This window comes from Garra rufa, chromosome 23 (genome assembly GCF_049309525.1).
Source record: "Garra rufa chromosome 23, GarRuf1.0, whole genome shotgun sequence".
NCBI classification, from domain to species: Eukaryota; Metazoa; Chordata; class Actinopteri; order Cypriniformes; family Cyprinidae; genus Garra; species Garra rufa.
This window is the reverse complement of record NC_133383.1, coordinates 9259925-9287725: the sequence shown is the minus strand read 5'-3', so window position 1 is coordinate 9287725 and position 27801 is coordinate 9259925. Positions and strand designations below refer to the sequence as shown.

Genomic DNA, 27801 nt, shown 5'->3' with positions numbered 1-27801 from the left:
GTTCGGCTGATATTTAGAGTTTTCTTTCTTCGAAGCGCTGGAAGTAAACATGATATAAAGATTACTTTATCTCCATGTCATTCAAAAAAGCCCCTCGGGTAATCTCTCGAATGGAGATTGGAGGCGGAGGATGAAAGGATTAAGTTGTTGAATATTGAGGTTTATCGTTGACCTTTACTCGCGTTTGTAATCCTACATGCTTAACAATCTCTCTCATGTTCTTTCTCCTCAGGACCTGGGTCTTGAAGGAACATCTCTCAATGACATCCTCTACAAGAACGCTGCCTTCCTCAACCTAGTGGATCCAATTTCCCACGAGCTTCTGCTCAATTTGGCCCGAGACATGCAGTGTCCAAAGAGGGTAAGCCATCGGCGCTAATAAGCGAAGATGATTGTAAACACAAACTCATGAGGTGGCTAGTCGATGGGTTTGACTCGATACCAGCCCACAGCTGTCAACAATAACTGTGGATCCCTGCTTTAGCTTGAGCCCAAACCTGTGCACATGTTCATTACTCAGTCTCCAGATATGTAGAGCGTTTATTTTTAGCTGGCGGTAAGAGGCTTGGCGGGCCAATTCTACAGCCTGGATAAGACCACGGGCAGCTGTCATCCCACGGCCTGGACTGGAGTTTGGGCGCTCGTGCTTCAGCCCTGTCCTAAATTAGTTTGCAAAGCGTGAGAAGTACAGGAAGATGGCACTGACCTTTATTTTGCTCAAGAGAGCCATCAGTGATGTTTTCATTCCATGCTGAAATTCCACAGTTCTGTTTGGACTTAATTGGACAGAAAGGCCAGCGAGAGGGGCATTTTCCAAAAATAGATCCACTTGAAGGGGCAAGGCTTGTCCTTTCCTTTCTAGACTTTTTTGAAAAGTAAATTGAATCAACATTTGTCATGTTTCTAACATAGGCTCTTTGGGAAAAAGTGCAAAACTCCAAAAACATACCTATTCATACAACTGACAGCAGTTTCCAGATTAAATGAACACTAGTTGCAGTAAAACACCAACAATTTACACAAATTATTATAACAGGGGCAGATTATTTCTTAATAACATCTACACTCTTAAAAATAAAGGTGCTTCATGATGCCATAGAAGAACCTTTTTTGTCTAAATGGTTCCATAATGAACCTTAAACATCTGAAGAACCTTTCTGTTTCAGAAAAGGTTCTTTGTGGTGAAAGAAGGTTCTTCAGATTATAAAAAGGTAAGAAAGAGATGGTTCTTTAAAGAAACTTTGACTGAATGGTTCTTTGTGGAACCAAACATGGTTCTTCTGTGGCATCGCTGTGAAGAACCTTCTAAAGCAACTTTATTTTCAAGAATGTAGGTTTTTTTTGCAGTTTCCTGTATGATACTATGTTATGATGTCAAAACACTTTCACCATAGTGCATGACTTTTAAACAAATACATTTTGAAATTTGTGTCACATAACCAGCTGCATTGGGCCAGTTGGATTTCGTCTATCAGATTGGATCAAATCTTGAAAATGGGTTGTTCAGAAGAAAAAAAGAATTCTGAAATCGAATTACAAAATACAACCTGATTTGGATCAAATCGGCAGTTTGTGTTGTTCAAAACTTTTTAGTAAGATTGGGATACGTTACACTGCACAAGCTCGATAGTTAGGGTTCAAAGTCCAAAGCTCAAGGGAAATCTGCGTGATGAAAATTTGCAATGCAATACTTTTTTCTTCCCATCTTTTTTTTTTTTTTTTATCACCAGGGGCCAGTTGTTCAAAAGTAATCTGATCGGATTTTGGCCATCGGATTGGATCAAATCTTAAAAAATGGGTTGTTCAAAAGAAAAAAGGATTCTGAAGTTGGATTACATTAGATCACAAAATCTAATCATCCTTACATTTTAGTAAGATTGGGATACTTTTGATCCAAAAATACTGCATTATTCTGATCCCAGCAGAAGGGTGCATTTTAGGAACAAAAATGTCCAAAATACAACATTTCTAACATGTGATATATCCCCCAAAAATATTGTATTTAATTTAATCACTGATTTTAAACTACACTGGCACATTCATCAGAGATGAACCAGTCAGAAGTAGTTATTTGTGTAAATTCAATGCAAAACTAAGAATTTTGAAAGTGTTGCAAAACATGCAAGAAGCAACATAATGTCATTTTTCAAACAAGTCTCCACAGTCACGTTTATCCAATGTGCCTGGCTTGCAAATTTTTTTTTATATAAACAGTAGTGCCAAGCAAAGTATTCGTTATACCGATAGAAACGATTAACCGGGAGAAATTTGTCAACCCTTAGAGATTTTCGTCTGTCGTCTTTATCGCAGTTACATGCTCACGTGACATTGCTGTGCTACATGATCATGAAAATGTATTTGCATGCATTTTTAAGCATTTATAAACAAGAGATTTTAAGTCGTTAAAATCCAGTCAGCAGCGAAAGAGTTGAAAGAGACTGTTTCTGAGTGAAGATGGTGCTTAGAGCGCAGGAGTTCTTTTTGTTGCTTTATAGCCCTTGAACGGTTAAATACACACACTTGTATGTGCCAAAATGCCCATCTTTGCAAAAACAGTAATTAGGTCTTAAGTGAAAGCTACAGTGGAGAAAGAAAACACGTGTAACAGTAAATTGGGCGGCTCTTAAAGTGACAGCAGTCTAATATTCCTGCTGTCTGTCATTCATGGTAATCAAACAACAAAAGAAAGAAAATCTCTCACTGCTCTTCACTAAGTCACTAACTTTAATAAAAAGGAATATATATTTCATTTACATAGTGAAAAATATGCAGTGTTTTATACATTTAATCGACTGTTTACTTGTTTTCAGTGAGCATAATTATTATTTTTTTGCTAGTTTTAGTTTTTTGTGTTAACATTGCTGACAAGAATTACGAATCAAACATTTTTTTAATATCAATTTTATATCATAAAAGCCTTTATTTGAAGCAAAAATAACTATATTGTGATATACAGTCAAACCAAAATTTATTTAGACACCTTCAACATTTCTCACATTATCACAGTTTGTTCGCTATAGTTTAGAAAATGCTAATAAAATAGGACAAGAACTCAGAGTTAAACCGTCAGAACACATTCATTATGATAATGTCCGATAACTTTGATAGAAAGGTATGTAAACAATCAACCAAAAATTCAGACAACTTAGTGTGACAATATTTATACTAGTGGTGGGCCGTTATCGGCGCTAACGTGCTGCGTTAACGTGAAACTCTTATCGCGCGATAAAAAAAATATCGCCGTTAATCTATTCTCAAATTTGGGTTGGGAGCTGGGTCTAAACTACGCAAGATATGATGACTTTCACCTTGATAGTTTAACGCGGATGTATAATGAAAACTATAGAATATGGTCGCGCATTTATCTCCTCCGCCAAAACACAGACGGGATCGCGTCGTCCTCCATTCATAAAAACCGAATCTACTATAGCGCGAAATGCCACGTAAATTCGTCGTTTTTTGGATTCATAAATCAAATGTTGGTCAGTCACTTAATTCAAATCGCGATATGGACTAGTGTCTGTGAAAACTGAAATGCAAAAAGACCATTTTAATAGGAATCCGATATGTTCCGTTTGCCTAGCTGTACGTATGCATGGCGGAGACGAGCTTTAACTACACGCATACTGAAACACACGTGACGCTCCCGAAATTTTTGGCATTTTCATCTCACATGAACAGATAAACTCAATCTCCCAAATTGCTGTGAGTGTCACTTTTACCGTTTCATTTGAGAAAACTAGCATCATATCATACTGTATGACACAGAAACTTCACGGCACCTGTCAAAATAAAAGTACGGTGTAACATGTAATGGGCTGGGTAGGTGTTGACGTTAAAAAAACACAATCTATGGGTAGAAAAAAATATTTCATTGTTAGTTAGTTAGTAAACACAAGTACATCTAATTCAAACATAATTTATTTTCATCAACAAATTATCATAGAACAGCTTTATGAGCTTTATGATCCATTCTCAAAGACTTTATTTGGGTAGCACACATATTCTGAATGCCTTCAGCAGAATTCAAATTAGCCATTTTAATCTAGATTAATCTAGATTAATTCCAAGATTTAATCTAGATTAATCTAGATTAAAAAAAATAATCTATGCCCACCCCTAATTTATACAAACTATTATTACTTTGCTGAACAATTACCAAGCAATGCTTAATTTTGTTCAGTCTGTGGTGTAAAAAAGGTTGCATTAGCAATTAAAGAAAAAACACTTAAAGGGATAGTTCACCCAAAAATAAAAATTTGATCAATCAGTCAATCGTTACCAAATCTTTAAGAGTGATAAAAACATACACAAAACCAAATTAAACCCCGCGGCTGGTGATGATACATTGAGGTCTTAAGACACGTAACAGTCTGTCTGTGCAAGAAACTGAACAGTGTTTATATCATTATTTACCTCTGATCCGTATGAAGCGCGTTCACAACAGCCGGCTCATGCCGCGTCAACTACTCTGGCAATGTAGTCGGTAAAAAGTCAACACTTCCAGATGAATTCGCACAAGGAATTTTACTTTTTTTACTCTTAAAGATTTAGTAACCATTGGCTGCCAATATATGACTAACAGACTTCAACGGTTTAAGTTAAAAATCTTTGTTTGTGCTCTACTGAAGAAACAAAGTCACCTACATTTCGGATGCACTGGGGGTAAGCAGATAAACATCAAAATTTCATTTTTGGGTGAACTATCCCTTAAAGCAAAACATTGTAAGGTCAAAGTGTCTGAATAATTTTACCAGTCAGTTTTACTGGTAGTCCATTGTATGAAGAAGTTTTGAGTATAACATGTCACAGTTTACTTTGTTTTGCTATCCTCACTTACATGAACTATAGTGTCCTAGTAAAAAAATATCAAAAATATATACATCTGGTGTCTGAATAAGTTTGATCGTATATTGTTACCGTGAATAAAAACGACTCATATCGTTATATAAGATGTTGCTTATATCACACACTCCTACGTCTGATAAAGGAAGATTCCCAATGGCTGACATTTTGGGTAATCTAACGTAACCTATTCCCACTCCCTGATTAAGAATGAAAGAGAGGTCACTGACTAAATGGCTGGCTCTGGCTTTGCCTTTCGATTCCCTGTCACGTATCGCAACGGCCCATTTTGACAGTAAATCAATGCGAAGCTTGCTAAAGTATAAACAGGAGCACATCATGAGCATAAACAATTGTAATAGACTGAATTAGGATGCAACTCATTGAGTAACCGTACCCTGTGAATGTGTTGGTATAGAAAGTGGAGTGGTGCGCTGTTCAGAATTGAATTGAGAATCAAAATTCCAATTCAGTTCCTCCATTTGAATTCATTCTGAATAAAGCAGCAATTCAATTTCAATTGAAAATCATGTAAAGTAGATAAGCAAACGAAACAATAAATGTTGGGCTGATAAAACTTAGATTTATCCATTTAATGTAATATAACCCAAGAAAAAAAACGGTTACGTAAGCACTATAACCAACAATTAGGTTTTGCGATGTAGCTTTGTGTTTGCTCGGGAAAAAGGTTTGGATCAGATCCGAGCCGGACAGTGGGATTAGAGGGGGTATTTTAACAACTCAAAAAGAGCATTCAGGCTGGATTTGCGATGAAGTTTTCTCTTATTCTCAGTTGGGATCTTAGCAGGCAGCTGTAAAAATGCTTGCTAGCCTCCTTCAACAGCAGAAGCCTTGAGGAGCTAAGCATCTAAACCCAGGAAACGAGACCGAGGGATTGAAGGGCTCTCAATTTTCTCTGCTTCTTTTCTTCTTCTCCGACTTAATAAACATCCAGTTACCTTCTGACAGGTAGACCAAATCCCATCCCATTGAGCTCAGAAAAGCCACCCTGCTTCTCAAAGAAATAGATTCACGCCATTCAGATGTCTTGCCTGAAAGCCAAACCCGTTAGACTTGGTTATACTTATATAATCAGTGATGAGGGGTATTAGAGCGCTTGTATGTAGAGTTGGATTAATTTAATTAATCCGCTTTTGTATGTGAAAGAAATTATTCACTGATCCATTTTAATGAATCAGTTGAGTTTTCAAAACAGTGAATGGTTTCTTTTTGATACAGCTAATTTACTCAAACTATCTAAATGAACTGATTCATTCAAATGAATCAAACTTTCTGACACTACATATGAGTTTAGGGTCACATTTTAGTTTTTAGAGACCAATTCTCACTATTAACTAAGACTTTTGCCTCAGTAAACACCTCATTTGCTGCTTATTAATAGTTAATAAGGTACATACACTCTTGAAAAGAAAAGGTGCTTCACGATGCCATAGAAGAACCCTTTTGTCTAAATGGTGCCATAAAGAACCTTTAACATCGGAAGAACCTTTGTGGCAAAAGAAGTTTCTTCAGATTATAAAAAGGCAATAAAGAGATGGTTTTTTAAAGAACCTTTGACTGAATGGTTTGTGGAGCCAAAAATGGTTCTTCTATGGCATCACTGATTCATTTTAATGAATCAGTTCATTCGGACTATTTGTGTAACATGAATTGGATTAAAAAGAAATGATTCAGTGATTGAGAATTCACTAAACTCGGTAACACTTTAGTTTACAGTTGTGACCAATTCTCACTATTAATTAGTTGCTTATTAGCATGCATATTACTAGCATATTGGCTATTTTTATTAGTACTTATGAAAGACATATTAATTCGTTATTCTGCATAATTATATTTTATGATTTTATGATGCTTTAATCCTACCCCATACAACTACACTCTTAAAAATAAAGGTGCTTTAAAAGGTTCTTCACAGCGATGCCATAGAAGAACCATTTTTGGCTCCGCAAAGAATTGACCATTTAGACAAAACGTCTAGGTTACGAAGGTAACCCACGTTCCCCGAAGGAGGGAACGGAGACGTTACATTGGGATCTCGCCTGAGAGACCGATCATCTCTGAGCCTTATATAAAAAAGGCCAATTGCAAATTGGCGAGTGGACGTGCGCGTCGGCCACTCCCCCGCACATGCGGGTATATAAGAAGGCGGCGCGCATCACTCAAACAGGTTTTCGCTGAAGAGCCGTCAAGCCGGCGTCAGCGCGACGCCAGGGACGTGGCAGGGGAATGTAACGTCTCCGTTCCCTCCTTCGGGGAACGTGGGTTACCTTCGTAACCTAGACGTTACCCCTTCAGTCGAATCACTTCGACGTTACATTGGGAACAAGCCCATGGAAAAGGCCACGACCCTGACGCCGCGTTACGCAACGACTTCACGTGCTGACAAGTATACGTGCCGGCAGGCGAAGTGTAACGTAACCTTCCCAACGCCCTGGGGCCCAATAAGGGGGCCCACCAGGGATGCCAGTTGTACTGAAGCATGGGTTGGGGGGGCGGAGCACATGAAATTCTACATGTGGAAATAAGAATAATTCAATATATCCATAAAGGTTTTTAGGGATACACGAGGGAAACAGCGGTCTCCTCCGCTGGAATAAATAAAAACTAAGCCACAACCTGCGGGGCGAAGGAGACCCAGGCAGGATCACAGTGCAGGACTACTCCGCGCCTAGCCCTGACTGCGGGGCAGGAGGACCCAGGGTTCGCCGGAGGGAACATTCTGGGAAATAGCGCACGGATCCACGTGGGAATGGCGCAGCAAGCCGACACCAGCCGGTCTTCCCGCTCACCTGTGAGTCCTTATGTTAGGACACGGGAGAACGGCCTCTACGCAAGGTTGGAGAACCAAGCGAAGGTAGGGTGTCGCCCAGCCCGCAGCTTCCGGTTTATACATCTGCTGGTGAGGTGCCATGAACCAAGGATCACGGCTGTCCCTGGGTATAACAGGGAGAGGCATCTACCACCATTTAGCCAACCTCAGTTCGGGGAGCATTCCCTTTCTGCTGAATCCCGAGGCAGATGAAGCTGCTGGTGCGGCTGAAGTGCCGAGTGATTCAGTCTCACATATTTAACGACACAACATAGCACGACTGGGTCTGCCTCCTCCAGGGCAGAGCTTGCAGGTCCACCACCTGATCGCGGAAAGGCGTGGTGGGGACCTTGGGCACCGGGCCGGGGTCTCGACGGTAACGTGGAAGACGCCGGGCCCGAATTCTCGACACACTTTGCTGGCAGAAAAGCTTGTAGGCCCTCTTAATGGGAGCCAGGGCAGTCAGGAGCGCTGTCTTAATGACAGGAATTTTAGCTCGACTGAGGCCAGTGGCTCCAATGGAGCGACCCGCGGCCCTGAAGGCGACGGGGAGGTCCAAGAGGTATGAGGTGCGTGCTAAGCACCTCTGAGGAACCTGAGCTTGTCGGTAACCTACCCTCTTAAAGGAAGCCAGGGCAGTCAGGAGTGCTGTCTTAATGACAGGAATTCTAACTCGACTGAGGCCCGAGGCTCCTAAGGAGCAACCCGCGGCCCTGAAGGGCGACGGGGGGGTCCCAGAGGGTATGAGGCGTTACTTGACAGAGAAAACTTGTAGGTCTCCTGCCCTCTTAACGGGAGCCAGGGCGGTCAGGAGCGCTGTCTTGATGACAGTAATGCTAGCTCGACTGAGGCCAATGGCTCAATTGGAGCGACCCGCGGCTCTGAAGGCGACGGGAAGGCCCCAAGAGGGTGTGGGGTGCGTTCTGGGCACCTCTGGGAAACCTCACGGCCAGTGAATGCTTACCTACTTAGCTCCATCTACTGCATGTGATACGCGGCGAAGCAGCGGCATATACTTAAAGAGTGAGGGGACAGTCTGCGCTCAAACTCTCCTGCAGGAAGGGAAGCATACTGCAACCGTGTAACTCTGTGGAAAGCCAGCAAATAGACCTCATCTCAGTGCGAGCCTGCCTCTAGTCAAGGGAGCTCGGACTGAGTGATAATTGTATCACGGCCTGAGAAGACCGGAGAGGTCTGGGTGTCATACCGTGCCCTACAGGGAGGGACTGCCGCGAGGGAACGGTTACTAGACCTGAGTCCGGGTGGGCCATTCTTGTAGCGCAACCAACAGACTTACTCCTCGTCCTCCCTGGACTTGCACAGAGTCTGTGCAAGGAGGCTCACTGGGGAAGGGCGTACTTGGGCCCCGGAGGTCAGCTGAGTGCCAGCGCTACTCTGAAGGAGGCAGCTGGCAGTGAGAGCAATCGGGGGCGAGCGGATGTGGCTGGCCTACCGATATGCTCCAAACTAGCTGCGTCACGGGGTGGAGTCGCCATCCTGCAGGTGGTGGACTGCCGTGAGAGCCGATAGGCTGCACGGTTGAGTTTACCTGCTTCAAGTGAATGGCAAGTAGCAAAATGTGCCACGTACTCCCTGGGAGCAGATGGAGAGGCTGTAAGCCTCTGTCGTACATGGCAACCCAACCCGTGGTAAGCCACGGGCTGGCTTGTCGGCCAAACTGCGGGAAAACGCCAGTCCGGAGTGGGCCGAGATGCCATGCCCATCCTGGGACTCGATCGTGCTGAAGCGGTCTCACATGAACAAGCTTAGCGGCTCTTAGCGGCTAGAGCTGTCATGTGCCCCAGGAGCCTCAGTAGAGAGGACCGCTATGTTGTGCCTGATTGACTCAGGAAGTACAGCACTGACTGCGCGCTCTAGGTAGTAAGGCGGGCTGTCTTAAGGACCGAGTCAGGCTCCCGACCGAGGAAACGAATTCCCTCGGTTGGCCTGAAGGACCAGATGGCGGGGGTGCCGAGGCACCAAGTCCCTATGTTCGCACAACGGAACTCACGAGTGGGCTGGTAAAGCACCAGTCGAAGAGACGGTTGAAGACGCGAATACCTGTCTGCCGAAAAAGGGGACAGGGGAGCTCCCATGGCCTAAAGAAGGCAGGAAGGAGAGGGACTAGCCAAATGGAAGCACCTAGCGCTGAGCGCTCGACCCCCGGGGCAGACCGCCGGAGGGGTGTGCGCCGGGGAAGATCGAGACGAGACAGCGGGTGCCCTTCAGGCAGATGGCTGCAACCCAGCCCTGGAGACGGAAACATAGCTGTATGTGCTTCGTCGTGAGCGAGTGTGCCGACAGCCTGAAAGGGATCGGGACAGAGCTCCATCCAGGGCGGGTATTAACCCACCACACTAACTGGACACGTGAAGTCGAGACTGAAAGGTCCCGACCTCGTCCCGGGGGAGGGACAGGCTGGATCGCGTCCTTCGCCAGTAGGAACGCGACCTCCGCAAGCAGAACAGAGGCACGCCTGCCCGAATAAGAAAGTAAGGGGTACCTCTGAGTCTGGGCGGACGCCTGGGGCCGGGCCGTACCGTCCGTATCAACCATCGTAGTGGTATCAAGGGAACGTTGACCGACGTGACCGTGGTGGGGCAGCCTAGGGGGAGACAGGGAAGGAGACAGAACCCAGAAGGATGAACGTCCTGGAGAAGTGTCTAACTGCACTAAGCAGTGCTTACCTTCTTCCCTGGATCCCGCGCTGGCGAAGGCCGGCCGCGAGTCTGGTTCCGAGGAGTGTAAGTGCTGCTCAGAAGGAAACTCGAGGCCGAAGCCAGAGGTGAGAAATTGCTCTTTTTGAGAAAAAGTGGGTACCGTCGACGAAAGCCGACAGTGGCTCCCGGCCCTCCACCGGGAGCGGGGAGCGTAGATTGTTAGCATCCCCTAAGGAGCAGTCTCAATCACCTCTGGAGGCCCGCGTCAGGGACGTTTCGCAGTTTTCTTGCGGGTGTTTCGGGCCGATCCCTGTGCCGCGGGCGGCGCCACTCTCCTGCGGCTGGCTCTGCGCTTGCGGGCCCTTCTCGCCGACCTGGCGTCGTGGGCCTCCGCGGTGGGGCGAGCCGTAGATGTTGCGGCCGCAGGGGGGCGCCCTCGGCGACGTGCAGGCGGAGGCGGTGCCTCCGGCGGCGGGATGGAAGCATCGCGGCGGGGCAGGATGTGAAACGCCTCCGTCTGTCTCTGGGCTGCCGAGAACTGTTGGGCAAAGTCCTCGACAGAGTCGCCGAATAGGCCCCTCTGGGAGATGGGAGCGTCGAGAAAGCGTGCTTTGTCGGCATCTGCCATCTGGGCCAGAGAGAGCCACAGGTGTCGCTCCTGGACCACAGCCGTGGACATCACCTGACCAAGGGCCCGCGCCGCGACCTTCGTCGCACGAAGGGCGAAGTCGGTGGCAGCGCGGAGTTCCTGCATCGTACCTTGGTCGGGACCACCCTCGTGCAGCTGTTTCAACCCCTTGGCCTGGTAGACCTGCAGGGTTGCCATCGCATGCAGGGCCGAGGCGGCCTGGCCCGCAGCGTGAAAAGCGCGGCCCGCAAGGGCGGACGAGCGCTCACACGCCTTGGACGGGAGACGCGGCCGGCCCCGCCAGGTGGCAGCGCCACGCGGGCAAAGTTGCACCGCCATAGCGCGCTCGACCTGGGGAACCGACGCATACCCCCTGGCCGCCCCGCCATCAAGGGTGGCGAGGGGAGAGGAGCCGGGCAGCGGGCGAGATGAAAAGGGCGCCCGCCAGGTCTTAACCAGCTCCTCGTGCACCTCCGGGAAGAATGGCACCGGGGGAGGGCGAGGCGATGCCGCCGGAGCCGTCCCCAGGAACCAGTCGCCCAGCCGAGAAGGATCGGCCGAGGCCGATGGAGTAACCTCCAGGCCGATCCCCCTGGCGGCTCGGAGGAGCATAGCCGAGAGCTCGGAGTCTGCCTCCGACGGGGCAGCAACCGCGGAGGGGCGCCGCGCCGCCGGAAGAGCGTCCTCACCCCCTGACTCTCCCTCTGACGCAGCGTCAGACATCTCTTCCTCCTGAGGAGCGCCAAAGGAGACGCCCAGCCCGGCTGGCGGGGAGGCGTACTGCTTTGGCATCTCGACGGGGGTATGCTGGCGGGCGGAAGACCGCAGGGCTTTTGGAGCCGGCGGAACGTTCGGCACCGTGACTCGAAATTCCCCCTCGTGCCTCGCCACAGCGGCGGAAAAATTCCGCAGGCCGTGGGGCGCGAAGGGGGGCCTGCCCGCGAGCGAGCGGCGAGTCCTCAGCATTCCCATGGTCATGCTTTCGCAATGAATGCATGAACCATCCGTGAAAGCTGCCTCAGCATGTTCAATGCCCAGACATGTGAAGCAGCTTTCATGTCCGTCCAGTGAGGTGAGGAAACTGCCACACCCAGAAGCGCACGGCCGGAAAGCCATTCTGAAAAGAACGTCTTTACACAGCCGTGAGAAATTGCTCTTTTAGTCCCGGTCTGCCCAGGGAGGAAACCGCGGCACCGCTGTGCATTCAATGGGGCTTGCTCGCTGGAACGCAGGAGGCTTTTATGGCCGTGAAAACGGCCGCCCGCGGGACCCCGCTGGCGGCGCCGAGAAATTCACTCTTTTAGTTTGTCTCTTTCAATCGGCGCACACCAGCAGAGAGAGCAGCAGGAACGTGAAGTTTTCCTTTTTCTTGAGGAGAGAAGGCTTGAGCATACCGGCTCTGAAAGCGAAAGTCTGTTTGAGTGATGCGCGCCGCCTTCTTATATACCCGCATGTGCGGGGGAGTGGCCGACGCGCACGTCCACTCGCCAATTTGCAATTGGCCTTTTTTATATAAGGCTCAGAGATGATCGGTCTCTCAGGCGAGATCCCAATGTAACGTCGAAGTGATTCGACTGAAGGGGTAAAGGTTCTTCTATGGCATCATGAAGCACCTTTTATTATCAAGAGTGTATTTACCTTATTAACTATTAATAAGCAGCAAATTAGGAGTTTACTGAGACAAAAGTCGTAGTTAATAGTGAGAATTGGTCTCTAAAAACTAAAGTGTGACCCTAAACTCATATGTAGTGTCAGAAAGTTTGATTCAATTGAATGTATCAGTTCATTTAGACAGTTTGAGTAAATTAACTGGATCAAAAAGAAACCATTCACTGTATGAAAACTCATCAAATTAATGCGTAGCATCAGAATATCTATTTTTTTTTTATGAATCAATTTGTTTGAATAGATTGTGTAAATCAAACAGAACAAAAAGTAATGATTCACTGATTCAGTTTTAGGGCCATTGTCATTGTATTCTTTCTTTCTTTTATTTTATTGGTTAATGTATTGGTTTAGAATTTATTTATTTATTGATTTATTAGTGTTAATGTATATGTTCAAGTTTAATGTTGCCATCTTAATTAAGATTCATACATTTAAAAACTCCAGGTTTTTTTATTGTAAATAATAATTCAATATTTTAAATGTAGTAAATTGTATATTCATCTTGTAACTTATAAAATTCGTAATGAAATTCCTTTAATTATTTATTTTATTTTAAAGTAAATTTCCCCCTTAAATAATTTCAAATAAAGGTGTAAATTCAATAATATATTTTAATAATATATTTTCAGCCTATTCTTTCTTTCTTTTTTATTTTATGTGCACGCATGTATATATTTTAAGTACACACATGTATGTATATATATATATATATATATATATATATATATATATATATATATATTCAAGAAATATGTTATGTTTATACATTAAATATATTTATATATAATATAAATGACATGTAAATGCATGTAAATATTTTCAGAATATATACTGTATGCCTTTATATATACATAATAAATATACACAGTACACACACAGATATTATATAAACAAAAACTTTTATTTTGGATACGATTAATCACGATTAATCATTACCCAGCACTAATTCATTCATTTCAAAAACTGCTAATAAATAATTTATTTAGTAAATTTAATAAATAATTATTTTAAATCTAGTAAATTGTATTATTTATTTTATAAATAATAATAAATTTATTTATTTTTTATTTATTTTTTTAAAGTAAAGTACTCCCTTAAATAACTTCAAATTTCATCTTTTCATTGTTTTCTTTCTTTCTGTTTTTATTTTGTAAGTGTTAATTTGTGACCCTGGACCACAAAACCAGTCATAAGGATCAATTTTTTTAAAACTGAGATTTATACATTACCTAAGAAGCTGAATAAATAAGCTTTCCATTGATGTATGGTTTGTATAAGACAGTATTTGGACAAGATACAACTATTTGAAAATCTGAAAGCTGAAATCTGAGGGTGCAAAAACATAAAAAATATTTAAAAAATCAATATATTGAAAGTTGAAAGTGCGTTTCTTAATTACGTTTTGATATATTTACAGTAAGAAATTTCCAAAGTATCTTCATGGAGCATGATCTTTAGAATATCCTAATGATTTTTGGCATAAAAGAAAAATTGATCATTTTGACCCATACAATGTATTTTTAAAAGCTGATTTTTTACATTTTAAATGTAATAAATTCTGTATTTATTTTATAAATAATAATAAATTATTTTAAATTAATTTAATAATTTACTTTATTTTAAAGCACTTCAAAAAAAAGATGTCATTTCAATAATATATTTCAAAACTACATTAAATTCTAACAGTTGTATCATAAAATCAGCTTCTTTCACTCAAATCACTGAAAAGCTGTCCACAAGTGGCTCTTTTAAGTGTAAAGTGAGACTTTACAGCTGCGTGTGGTCTGTCATCACGTCATCTACGTGGGTAGCTTGTAGCTTAGCTTAACTTCTCCAGCGCTTCTTATAATACAGAATAATATGTGTCTCACTACACCAGCAACTAATGAAGTTTTGAGTCCCAGGAGTCAGCTGATGGGGATCCTCAATTGCAGCAGTTATTCAAGATGGGAATCATGGGAAATATGGAAAGGCATTTTAATGAGCTTTTGTTTGTGCGTAGCACATAGATTTAGTTTTTCATTTGACTGTCTTACAATTGACAGTTTTTCATTAAACTGTGGCAGTTGCGTATCGAGCTATGGCTAATGTCTTAATGTTCGGTCGCTGATTGAAAGACCACGTAAATCCTTCCGACAATAAAACTCCCTCTGGAGAGCACGTCATCGAACGGACGGCGTCTTTATTAAGGGAGTTCAATAAAACTAGTCCGATAATTGCTGTCGCTCACTGCTACCAGAAACCAACTTAATATACATTAAAGATTCAACAAATGTCTTTGTTTTTGACTTAATAGCTGTCAGGAGGCCACCGAGATGTACGTGTTTATTTCCTGTCATTTCTTAGACTGATAGCACGAGCTAGTCAACCCAGTCTTTTGTGTTTTCCTGCCTCGCTCCCGTTGTTGTGCTTTAGTGCTGATTAGATTTACTCGGCTCTGCTCCGGCCAATCCGTTTAAAGAGAGAGAGGCGAGCCAAAGCCTGTTTTGATGCAGAGATGGCTGCAGGCTTTGTTGACCGAAGGCCTTGAGATCGTTTTAAACTTACCTCTCACCCAGTAGTTCAAAATGGCATGAATAACTAATGCGCTTTAATTGAACTGTCATCTTCATCTCAAGCTACATGTTAAGGAAGAATACCGCTCTTTGTAGCACTAATTGCTGCTTTTAAAACGAAATCAATATGATATTCAAGATGTTTTTAGGAGCATTTCTAGGGCCGTTAACATCATTTGAAGAAGATGACATTATTTTCATGACAGTTAAGCACATTTTCCCCTCAAATATTAATTAATTTAATGTCTCCATACATATAATTTTAGTTTTTTCATTGGATTCTCATACTACATTTATTTAAGTCGTTGCAAAAAATTATATGGGCCATTTTACCAAATTATTCGTCAAAGTTAGAAAAAAAACGTCTTAAAAAACACACACATTTCTAGTAATTGTGCAGTTAATTCTCATATTTTATTTTCAAATAAAAAATTTTATTTTTTATTCTCATATTTTATTTTCAAATCTCCCCAAATTTGTCACTACTGAAACACAGTAATATGTAATTTAATAAGAAGGGTTTTATAAACATATTAAGATTTTGCTTACATCTACAATGTAAATATATATATGTATATTTATTTTATTTTTTTGCTAAAATGATAAATTAATAAAAATGACATTTAAGACGAGACACTGCAGGTAAAAAAATTAACTAATAGTTATCACCTTACTTATCCAGTTGATTAATTACTTAGATAATTGCAAACATTTTTTGTATTACAAGTTTTCTAAAATGTTAGATTTTAATATGCAAATGAGGCATTGTTTAATGAAATATGCGCAAATTTGCATCGATTTTTACAAACATTCACAAAGAAAATATAACAGATTTTTTTTTACTTAACTTTTTAAAAGAATAAAAAAAGATAAAGATAAAGATAGACTATTAAAAACAACAATGGAAAAAAATATTTCAGTATGATTTTCATAAGTTGAAATTTAGGGGTTAGGGTTCGGGACAGCCACCTCCCAATAAAAGTACCCAATAAATTATGATTTTATATATATTAAGCTTACTAATATTACAAATATTATTGTGGGTTTCAATAGATCGTAAGATCTTAGTAAACATCTAAGATTTGAATACTTAAACACTTTTTAAATTTTTATTTTTTTTTTGGTTGTGGGTAAAATGGCCAGTATACACATAGTCAGAATGTTCTTTTAGCTAGGATACATCAAACTGATTAAAAGTGACAGTAAAGACATTTATAATGTAACAAATGATTTCTGTTCCAAATGAATGGAATTAATGGGTTCTGTTAAAGAATTTATCAAAGAATAATGCCACAAAAATAATAAAAACTCAAAAGTATTAAGCAATACAACTATTACAAATGTTTCTTGAACAGCAAATCTGGAAAACAGAATGATATCTGAAGACTCATGTAACACTGAAGACTGGAGTAATGATGCTGAAAATTCAGTTTTGCATCACAGGAATAAATTACATTTTAATTTATATCCAAATTGTAAAAGGTTATTTTAAATTGTAATAATATTTCACAGTATTACTGTATTTTGAATCATATTTATAATAATTATTGATTTTGATAACTTAATAGTTAAACATCAGTGTATACCATTTTATGAAAGCGAAAAACTGCTGCCATGGCGTTTACATTACATTACAGTGATTTTAGGCACTCTTGTGGTTTATTGCTTGTTTAAACTAATAATCACTGACAGATTAACCTGAACAGTTTACCGCTCAACAGCCCTTTTAATAGCACTAAACATGGTAAACATTCAAGTGTTTTAAGGTTCTCTGTCAGTGACCATAAGCCCTCAGATGGGAGCTTTATTTGGCAGCCTGTCTCCCAGAATAGCTTTTCATCACCTGCTTCTCCTCATCCTGGCTTTTGCAGGAGTCTGATGCTCTCAAGTCCTCTGAGAAGATCTGCAGGCAGCTGATCTATCACCTGACCCCTCACTCCAAGTGGAGCCGACAGAACGTGCCCAGGAGGAAGTCTCAAGCCTGGTAAGAGTCTCGCGTCTGTCCATCTGTCCCTTATTAGGATACACCTCCACAACGACTGACATCAGAGCTTAGAAAACTCTGCGCTGACGGATTGAAATACAGACAACTAGAAGAAAAAGAGATTAGCTGTTTCGTGATGTCTTCGTAAGATGCTCAAACGTGTATGAAAGTTTAATTGGGTTAATGTTGAGGTACTTAAGTTACTTAATGGAACCGATTACAGATGGTTTCATAATGACAATACTGTCGTCATTTTCTCACCCTCACTGTCCAAAACTATAGTTAGTATAGTTAAAGAGACAGTTCACCCAAATAAGATTCTGTCATTACTTATCCTCATGTCATTCCGTGGTAATCCTCATAAACACGCGTCCTTACTACCTGTCTGAGCCTTGAACATGTCAGTTGCATTGTTGTCTATGCAGGGTCAGAAAGCTCTCTGATTTCATCAAAAAATATCTTAACTTGTGTTCCGAAGATGAACAAAGGTCTAAGGGTTTGATACAATACAAGGGTGAGTATTTAATGACGGAATTTACATTTTTGGGTCAACCATCCCTTTTTGTCCCTGAACAAACTAAAATGAAGACCATAAAAAAAAATTGTTACTTGAAATAAAATAAAGGTTAACTGAATTCATTTTTTTTTCAAAAATTCTATTTAAGCTATTTACATTTATTTAGTTTAGCTTGAGGTGACTTTGTTTCTTCAATAGAAGACAAAGATTTTTAACTCAAACCGTTGCAGTCTGTTAGTCATTTAATGGCAGTGGATGGGCACCAAACCTTTGAAAGTAAAAAAAAAAACATGCACAGACAAATGCAAATTACACCCTGTGGCTCGTGACGATACATTGATGTCCTAAGACAAGAAACGATCATTTTTTTCGTGTCTTAGGACATCAATGTATCGTCTATGTAAGATATTTCACATAGAAGATGTTTACATATAGTCCACTAGAGAAAATGATAGTTGAATTTATAAAAATGATCCCATTCAAAAGTTTACATACACTTGTGTTTTTTTTTTGTTTTTTTTAGTGATAGTTGTTCTTGAGTCCCTTGTTTGTCTTGAACAGTAAAACTGCCTGCTATTCTTCAAAAAAATCCTGCAGGTCCCACAAATTCTTTGGTTTTTCAGCATTTTTGTGCATTTGAACCCTTTCCAACAATGACTGTATGATTTTAAGATCCATCTTTTGACACTGAGGACAACTGAGAGACTCATACACAACTATTACAGAAGGTTCAAACGCTCGATGATGCTTCAGAAGGAAAAAACATGCATTAAGAGCTGGGGGGTGAAAACTTTTGAATCAAATAAAAAAAAATCATATTTTACCTAAATATCATACTCTTTTTCATTTAGTACTGTCCTTTATCTTATTATAACTTGCATTTCGTATGATCCCTCTTGTTCTGGAAAAATAATTAACATTTTGCAGATTCTGCAAGGTGTATGTACACTTTTGACTTCAACTGTATGCATATATATTAGTATCAAACCCACAATGTTTTTAAGCACTATGTTTCACCTTTTGAGCTACAAGAACCTCCTGCAGTTTTTATCTCCTGATCCTAACATTTTCCATCATGTAAAAGTGCAGAAGATGTTACCAGAAGCGCCTGTCACTTCCCAATCAAGGGCTACAGCAAAGTCTAATAGCTACGATTCTTCATATCATCCCACACGACTGGCGTTTGCCTCAAATGCGGACGGATGAATGTTTCCCTTAGATGAATCTTTCCATCAGATATCGTGATTTCCCAGCAAACAGCATAGGAAACACAGGGAACGTCATTCCCTCTGGGCGTTGGGCAGGTACGGTGAGGAAGTCATTACAAAAGGGAAAGTCTTTTTAATGATATCCATGTTCTCTCCCCATCCCAGAGCAATTAACCCAGTTTGGGAGATTTCGACAGCTGCAGTTTAGTTCCTTTGCTCCTCGTTTTATCACCAACTCATCTCCAAACAAGCCTGAACAATAACAAGCCATCGTCGCCATCGCTCACGTAATTCATGAACCTCCGCTCTTTCAATCTCTGTTATGAAAGCCTAATCTGCAGAAATGCCTCCTCCGTTTGTCTTGTCACATCCTCGGAGGTGGTCGTGAGGGAAAAGATTGAATGCTTAAGCGGAACAAGACGCCTGTTAGAGTGTGAAGATACTGTCAGGCCGATCGTTGTTCTATTTAAAGGGAACACGAGGAGAGATGCTATGTTGCTGATGCTTTCGGCTTCTAAAGATGTCCCATCTCTCTTTTTCCTTTCTAATATTCTTTGGGAGAGCTTTCAGGCTGCTTTAAAGCACATTGATTTTTTTTTCCCTGCCTAGCACCTCTCCCAGAAAAGCTTTAAAGAGAGAGGTTAGGTGGCCGGAGGGGGAAACCTGAAAGACTGAGTATCAGAGAGACTCGAGTAGAGAGAGAGAGAGCTGAGAAAAACTGCATTTGTTAGCGACTTTGCTGCTAGAAGAGAAAGTTCATCCAAAAAGGAAAATTCGGTCATTAGTTACTCTCCCTCATGGTGATCCAAACCAGTCTGTAGTTACTTTTTGAGTGGAACAAGACATGTATTTCCAAAAATGATTGTTAAAAACTAAAAGTTTTATGATAGTGGTCTATATGCTTTATTTCAAGCCTATTACATTTAAGCCTATTATATATATATAATTTAGATAATAATATTATAAAGGAATATGTTAGTTCTATAGTTTTATATATACTTTTTTAATGTAGTTATTTTTATGTGTATTTATAATGTAGACATATATAACATTAATGGCTTATGGCAATTATTTACAGTATTTTACTGTTGATTAATGAGCATTGTCCCTATTAAGAAAAATATAATTAAATAAATATATAAGTATGGTGAAAACTTGGTAGTGTATATATTAGGGCTGGGCCGATAAACGATATCATATCGAATCGCGATAAAATTTATGTTAATAACGATGATAAGCTCTAGACATTTTTTGCTCGATATGGATTAATCTAAGAGCCAATCACACAGCAGAAATATGCGACAACAGCCAATCAGCGTGCAGCGTGCGTGTGCACGTCAAAGTACAAAGTTCATTTCCTAGCGCACTTTGCAAAGCAAATTTAACACCAGGACGTGAAGAAGAAAAAAAAAAAAAGAGAGAGAGAGAGTGGAAGCAGCGACGAAAGTGAAACTAACCTCGAGTTATTATCCAAAGATGTTGAAATTGTCCACAAAAAAGGTAGCACGAATTCCGTTATATAAGTGGTTTGGCTATCTGAAAAGTGTTTGGCGCGATTGTTAAAACTGAAACCGAAAGCAAAAAACGCACGCGCATTCAAAAGCAATTTTAATCCGACTTGTTTAGAGAGTGACTCCCCATTGCACGCAAATTAGGCTACATGACACATCTAGGCTGTTATTAGTATGTAGATTATAATAGGTTGTGTATGTCTATAGCTCTGTATCATGCTTGAAATATTCGGTCTCTATTTGCACTTTGAATAATGAGAGAGTAGCCTACTTTGATTATGGCTGAATTGTCTGCACTTAATACGATTAAGAAAGAACTGTGTCGTAATTTTTGTTATTTATACTGTAGATTGTTTCAAAATGCAGTGGTTGCGTCTAATTTAAATAGCTCAACCTATAAGAGAAAATAAACAATTGTGTCAATAATAATAAATAATAAAGAAATAATTGTTACAAATTAATTTTTTACAATAATTTTATGTTTACATTTTGTACATTTACTCTCATTTACCATACTCTGTCACAACTTTTATTTTTTTAATTTATTTCAGTAGTTGTTTTAATTAAGGCCAAATCTGTAATCTGTTTTTGTTAATAAACTATACTTTAAAATGTAATTTAATGAACCCTTTAATTTTTGTGGCTTTAGTCATTGTTGGGATACTATTTTAAAACTGGCAACATCAACAGCTTATATCGAAATATATATCGTCATCGTTCAATATGGGAAAAAATTATCGAGATTACATTTTTGCCATATCGCCCAGCCCTAGTATATATACACTTTTGCTTCAGGTTTTTATATATTTATTTATTTTTCTTATAGTTTAATAATTATAAATGTTTAATACTATTTAAGCATATATATTTAATAAAATATAATGAAATTAGATGTAATTAAATTAATTAGAAATTAACTAAATTTATTAATTATTTTTATAAAATACTAAATGATGTTATGTATTTTATATAATAATTTGACATATACATATCTAATATTTTATATATAATATATATATATATATATATAATATTGTGTAATATGTTAGTTTTATATATAGTTTTTATTATATTTTGTTATATTTTTGTGTGTGTGTATATATATATTTATTTTAGTTTTTATTAGATTTTATTTTTTTAATTGTATATATTTTATAATTTATTATTTATAATATATTAGATTAAAAATATTATTTATATAACACATTTTTTCTTATAGTTTTAATAATTATAAACATTTTATATTATTTAAGCATATATATTAAATAAAATATAATGTAATAATTAAGTATAATTTAATTATAAATAAATTAAATTAATTATAAAAAAACGCAATAAATTAATTAATAATTAATAGAATTTTCATTTAATTAATAATAAATTAACTTAATGTATAACACCATTTAGCATTATAATATATATTAAATACTAAATTGTTATATATTAATTTTAATATAATAATTTTACATATACAAATAAGTTTATTTATTTATTTGTTATTATATTATTATTGTAGCATAATATGTTAATTTGATAGTTTTATACTGTATATAATTTTATTATATTTAGTTATTTTTTGTGTGTATATATAATATAGAACTATTATATAATATATTGTTTTTAGTTGTGTATATATATTACTTTTATATTTATATTTTATTTTTGAATTTTTATTAGATTTTTTTATTTAGTTGTATAGATAGATAGATTATTTATGTAATAGCAATATAATAATTTCTTATTGCAGTAGTAATAATTATAAACATTTTATATTATTTAAATATAAATAATTACCAAAAAAAAAAATATATATATATATATATATGTGTGTGTGTGTGTGTGTGTGTGTGTGTGTGTGTGTACCCTCATATTTTCTTCTGAAATAAATGAGTTAAAAGTGTTTTGATTATCCATACTTGTAACATTCATTGCATTGCGACATGTTGACGTGAAGTTTATTGGGGGAGAGCTTGCGCTCGCATTAAAAGCAGCGAGGAGTTGATATTTGTCAGCTAACATCCTCCTCATTCTGATAAGCACTATGTGGAGCGTGTTGGCTGCCCGCCGCTGGGGTAAAACGTACACAACCCATCGGTTAAGAGCATGATGGGAGAGAATTCACAGCAGAGTGAGCCTGACCCAAATGAGGACCTGTGGACGGTCGAGGTGGCCTATAAAGCAGGCCTGTTTTGGCTGGTGCGTTAGATGACAGATTGAGCTGAACACATGTGGGGCAGCTTGGGTTTCAGCTTACGTGATGCATGTGCCCACTGCTGGCGGACAGTAACCCGCAAGCTGATGGGCACATATGTGCACTTGTCCACCCGAGAGCGGGTTGGCGTTTTAGCCCACATTCGAAGATGACGTCAACCCCAGCAGATCCGCATCCGATCTGTTCTGCATCCCACATCCATGTTTTGTGTCCCATATGTTCCCGCGGACATCTACTCACTCTGGCATCTTTTAGATTATAGGAGAAATGCACTTTGATTTTACAGTTTTGCTTTTCACTCAAATTTTGTGTGCATTTCTGAATTTAATGTGATTTAGTTAGAATAAAATAATTTCTAGATGCTTTATTATGTAAATATCTCTCTTAGAAAGCACCATTATTCACCGGTGGTATCTTGTATCTGTCATTTTAATACACACGTTGATTATTTTGATTGTCAGATTCATATACCATGGTACTTATGTGTGTACTGTGCACATTTTGCATTGTAGAATAATAATTAAACATATTTGCCTCCCCAATTCCTATTTCAAACACCTACGTTTTATTACTGTGATGCATAAAAAATAGAAATTAATAAAGAAATATAATTAGAAGTTATAAGGAGTTAGAAGTTATGTTAAATAAATAGATACATTATAGAAATTAATACATTTATTAAGCAAAGATGCTTAAATTGATCTAAAGTGATGATAAAGACATTTATAATGTTACAAAAGATTTCTATTTCAGATAAATGCTGTTCTTCTGAGCTTTCTATCTATTCATTAGAGAAACCTGAGAAAATGGTCTAAAACTCAGCTGTTTTCAACGTAATAGTAATAATAATAATAATAATAATAATAAATAATACATGCAGCAAAATCAGAATATTAGAATGATTTCTGAAGGACCATGTGATTGGAGTATTGATGCTAAAAATTCAGCTTTGAAATCATAGGAATAAATTACATTTTAAAATGTATTCAAATATATTTTAACATTTTTAAAATTTTACTGTTTTTGCTGTACTTTGAATCAAATAAATTCAAGCTTGGTAAGCAGAAGGGACTTCTTTGAATAACATTTAAAATCTTACTGTCCAAAAACTTTTAACTGGTTTGTTCATATATAAGTTATACAGCTTATATAAGTTATGTTATAAAATAAATTAAACATTTTTAAATTTATTTAAATGTAAAATGTAAGTTTATGTGTACATAACTGTAGTATTTATGGTGTTTTTATTTTCATTAATGTAATGCATAAAAATATACATTTATTGTATATTATTTGTTGTATTGCCTGATCATTTTTAGGGTTCTTAGATTTCTGTAGTGTGCACTCTAACCCTCATGTCCCTGCTGTTTACTCTCCTTTTGATTTATTTTTTATGTTTTTTCCATTTCTGCTTCCTGACCTCCTTGCTGACCATGTTGAAATGTGTTTGACCTACATATCGTGTGTCTGTTCAGCCTTGGAGAGCTGAGGGTAGAAAGGTCATCAGCAGGTCTGACTCATCTCTTCTGTTTCTCCCCTTACTCTCCGGTCGGCCCGCTTTTATTGAACTAAGTGACGTTAAGTTATCGCTCTGCTTTGTTCTGGTCCCCTTTGCCCTGGTTGAGGTGTAGAGCTACTTCACTTCACTCAATTTAATCTTATTAGATACACCATTCTACAGACTCTACCCTGACATCAGTGTTAAGCGTTATCCTTAAGCCTTATCCGTGATTAATCGCCTGTTGATCTCCACATGGGGAACTTTTGGTACAGAACATTTGTTGTAAATAGCAGGACGAGATAAAGACTGTTTTCAACCTGACAGTCATCCTTGTCAGGCATGTGTTGTTTGACTGTTTTAGACTGTAGAATCTTATTTTGGATTTATAGTGTTACTTGGTTCCCTAAAAAGGAAGAAAATTATTTTTAGCTAGTATACAACATATATTTACACAACAGTTCTTTCTGGTTCTTGAATATGATTGGCTGATAAGAGTACCATATTAGAGTCATAACAGAACTCCAACAACCGTTTCACCATTTATATCACTCCGCTTGTGAGATTTCTTACAGCAAGTTTCATGGCGGAAGCCCAAATTCACTATAATTTTAATAACAATACTGTTTTTGTGTCACAGAATGTAGTTTTAACAGGTGATAAGGTGATAATATACTTTCTTAGACTTCACACATGAGATATGGCTGTACGCCGGCATACTGGTTGTATAAACAGAATATCACACTCATAGCCGTGAAATATGGCTGTATGACGTGTAAACAGAATATCACACTTGTTGCCGTTAGGTATGGCTGTACGTCAGCATGTTGTATAAACGTTATAAACACACTGTCACCCTCGAAGCCATGAGATATGGCTGTACATCAGCACGCTTGTTGTATGGACGCAATATCACACTCGTTGCCATAAGATATGGCTGTACATCTGCATGCTTGTTGTATTAACGCAATATCACACTCATGAGATATCGCTGTACATCTGAAAGCTTGTTGTATAAACGCAATATCGCACTCGTAGCCATGAGATATGGCTGTACATCAGCACGCTTGTTATATAAACGCAATATCGCACTCATAGCCATTAGATATGGCTGTACGTCGGCACGCTTGTTATATAAACGTAATATCGCACTCGTAGCCGTGAGATATGGCTGTATGTTGGCACGCTTGTTGTATAAACGCAATATCACACTCGTAGCCGTAAGATACAGCTGTACGTCAGCACGCTTGTTACATAAATGCAATATTGCACTCGTAGCTGTAAAAAACTTATATAAACGTAATATCACACTTGTAGCTGTAAGATATTTATATAAACGCAATATCGCACTCGTAGCCGTGAGATACGGCTGTACATCGACACGCTTGTTGTATAAACGCAATATCACACTCGTAGCCATTAGATACGGCTGTACAGTGGCACACTTGTTGTATAAACACAATAGCGCACTCGTAGCCGTGAGATACGGCTGTACATCTACACACTTGTTGTATAAACACAATAGCGCACTCGTAGCCGTGACAGCCGTGTCTCACAGCTACGAGTGTGATATTGTGTTTATGCAACAATTTGATGGCACGAGTGTACAAATACATAACAAAATAATGGAGTGCCTTTAAAAACCCTCTTTTCAATTCAATTCAAATCTAAGTTTGACGAAAAGTTTCGAAAAGTCACTTTAAAACTAGTAACAAAGGAATGTTGAGTTTTTAAAAAACATTATACTACTGTATTAAAAGCTTGCTGTATTATGTAAAGTATGAGAGAGAGATGGACTGAGTGAGTGTGATTACCTGCATTTGATACAGCCTTAGTTCTTCAGCTCAATCTCATAATCACAATAAAAGATTTTCTCAGTGTGAGTGTCTGCTGAGGAAAGTTATCTTTGTTGCAAGTTACTATCCTTTCATCTGTCAAGGGTGATTTCTGATGACAATGCTGCTCAGTGCATTTCTTGGCTGTGTCTTACAAGGCTGTGTTGTTGAAAGTAAAATTAACTTCCTTGTTTACAACTGTTTATTGCTGACTCAAAAAACAGCAAACGCCATCTAATGGTGGAACAATGTATCTAAAATCACCATCACGAATAGCACTAAATTATTACTATTATTAAATACTACTATTATTTATATAAAATTGTATTTATTGAATAATAATATTTAATGCACAACAACAACAGCCATCAAAAAAGTTGCTAGGCAAGTCAGTCAAAAATACAAAGGCAGCGCTCTGACATACAGCATTGAATTTCATGAAATATCATATGGTGAGATTTTGCCCTCAGCCAAATTTATTTGCTCTGGAACAAAAAATACATTAATGAGACCAAAGACTGCTCTTTAGATTTACCAAAAACAAATTATATCTCATGTTTAACCACTATAGAGACAACAGAGCCAGCAGCAAATTCCAGAAGATCTGGCCGAGGTAAGGCTGCTCTCGGCGGGTTCATGAGCCCTTAACGGCTGCTGACACCCTGGAGCTTCAAGAACTCCAAAAACATTGAGGCAATTTTTAAATAGACAAAACAAACTGCATATTTGAGGTCTAAACAAGTACATTCTCGCCTAAAAAAAACTACATTCTGTGACACAAAAACAGCATTATCTATAAAATTATAGCGCCATGACACTCGCTGTAAGGAATACCACAAACAGTGATACAAACAGTAACATTTTCACACACACATATATGACAGACATTCAATAAGATATGCTATAGTATTAGTATACTACAAACAAGAGCTATAAAATCTGTGCCTCCTGTTGAAAAGATGCTTTTGCCCTCCAAACGCTTTGATTAGCATAAACATCACATCGCTGTTTGTAGCCTTGGCAGAAACCAGGCGAATGTGCCGACACATAAATTCCCAGAGGGCTGACGCATTAAAAAGGCCGAGCAGACAGTCGGCACCAATCCGCCGTACAGTAGCAGAGCTCAAAGCGACTGGGGTGCATCTCTTCTGAAGCAATACATTTTAATGCCGTTTCTCTAGCCGTTTTGCAATGACTCTGCTGGCCGGGCGCCTGCTATGCTACTGTTATATAATCCATCACTTCCTTGCAGACGGGCCTCTCCAATAACTCAAGTGTCACAGCCTTATACGGACAGATAGAAAGGAGGTGCAGGCATTAGACCCGTGCTAACAAACGCATGCAAGCATGTAGCATTAGTGCCGAGCAGTGTTTGCGCTTGATCTCTGCTTTGAAGTGTCTTTTTTAAGGGTTTCTGCAGATACGAGGGAGCAGCGCTTCTCATCAGCCGTTTTAGGAGCACCATGCTATCACACACATCATGTGCTATTATCATCATTGTAATTATTGCTATCATTACTCTTGCCCTGCCAAACGCTCTTATCAAAGGGGAGCTCTTTCAATGGCTGCAAATATAAGACTACTACACTTCTAAAACGGGGAAGGGGATGTTTTAAATTCGATTCAAATCGAGGCCTATCTTTGCGCATAATTAGACAAACCTTTCATCAAAATTACTGCTCCATTGAAAGCACCCCACCATTATGCTGGAAATGGGTCTTCCTTGGAGTTTCTAGGAACAATTGGTCTGATAAGTAATATGACATGCTCAAACCTTGTTTAGGAAGTTTTATATGAACTTTTAACTTGTCTAGTTTTTACTGGTTTATTTAGATTGCTTCTTATATATA

General features: G+C 39.1%; 1 protein-coding gene across 1 annotated transcript in view; it reads left to right on the top strand.

Annotated features, from left to right (window-relative positions):
- The window catches only part of lrrc75bb (leucine rich repeat containing 75Bb), a 51603-nt gene that overhangs the window by 7239 nt on the left and 16563 nt on the right, over positions 1-27801 (top strand). Inside the window, exons 2-3 of the mRNA XM_073830144.1 lie at positions 233-361; positions 17058-17170. Of these exons, the coding sequence (XP_073686245.1) occupies positions 233-361; positions 17058-17170 (242 nt within the window). The remainder of the gene's footprint in view (positions 1-232; positions 362-17057; positions 17171-27801) is intronic.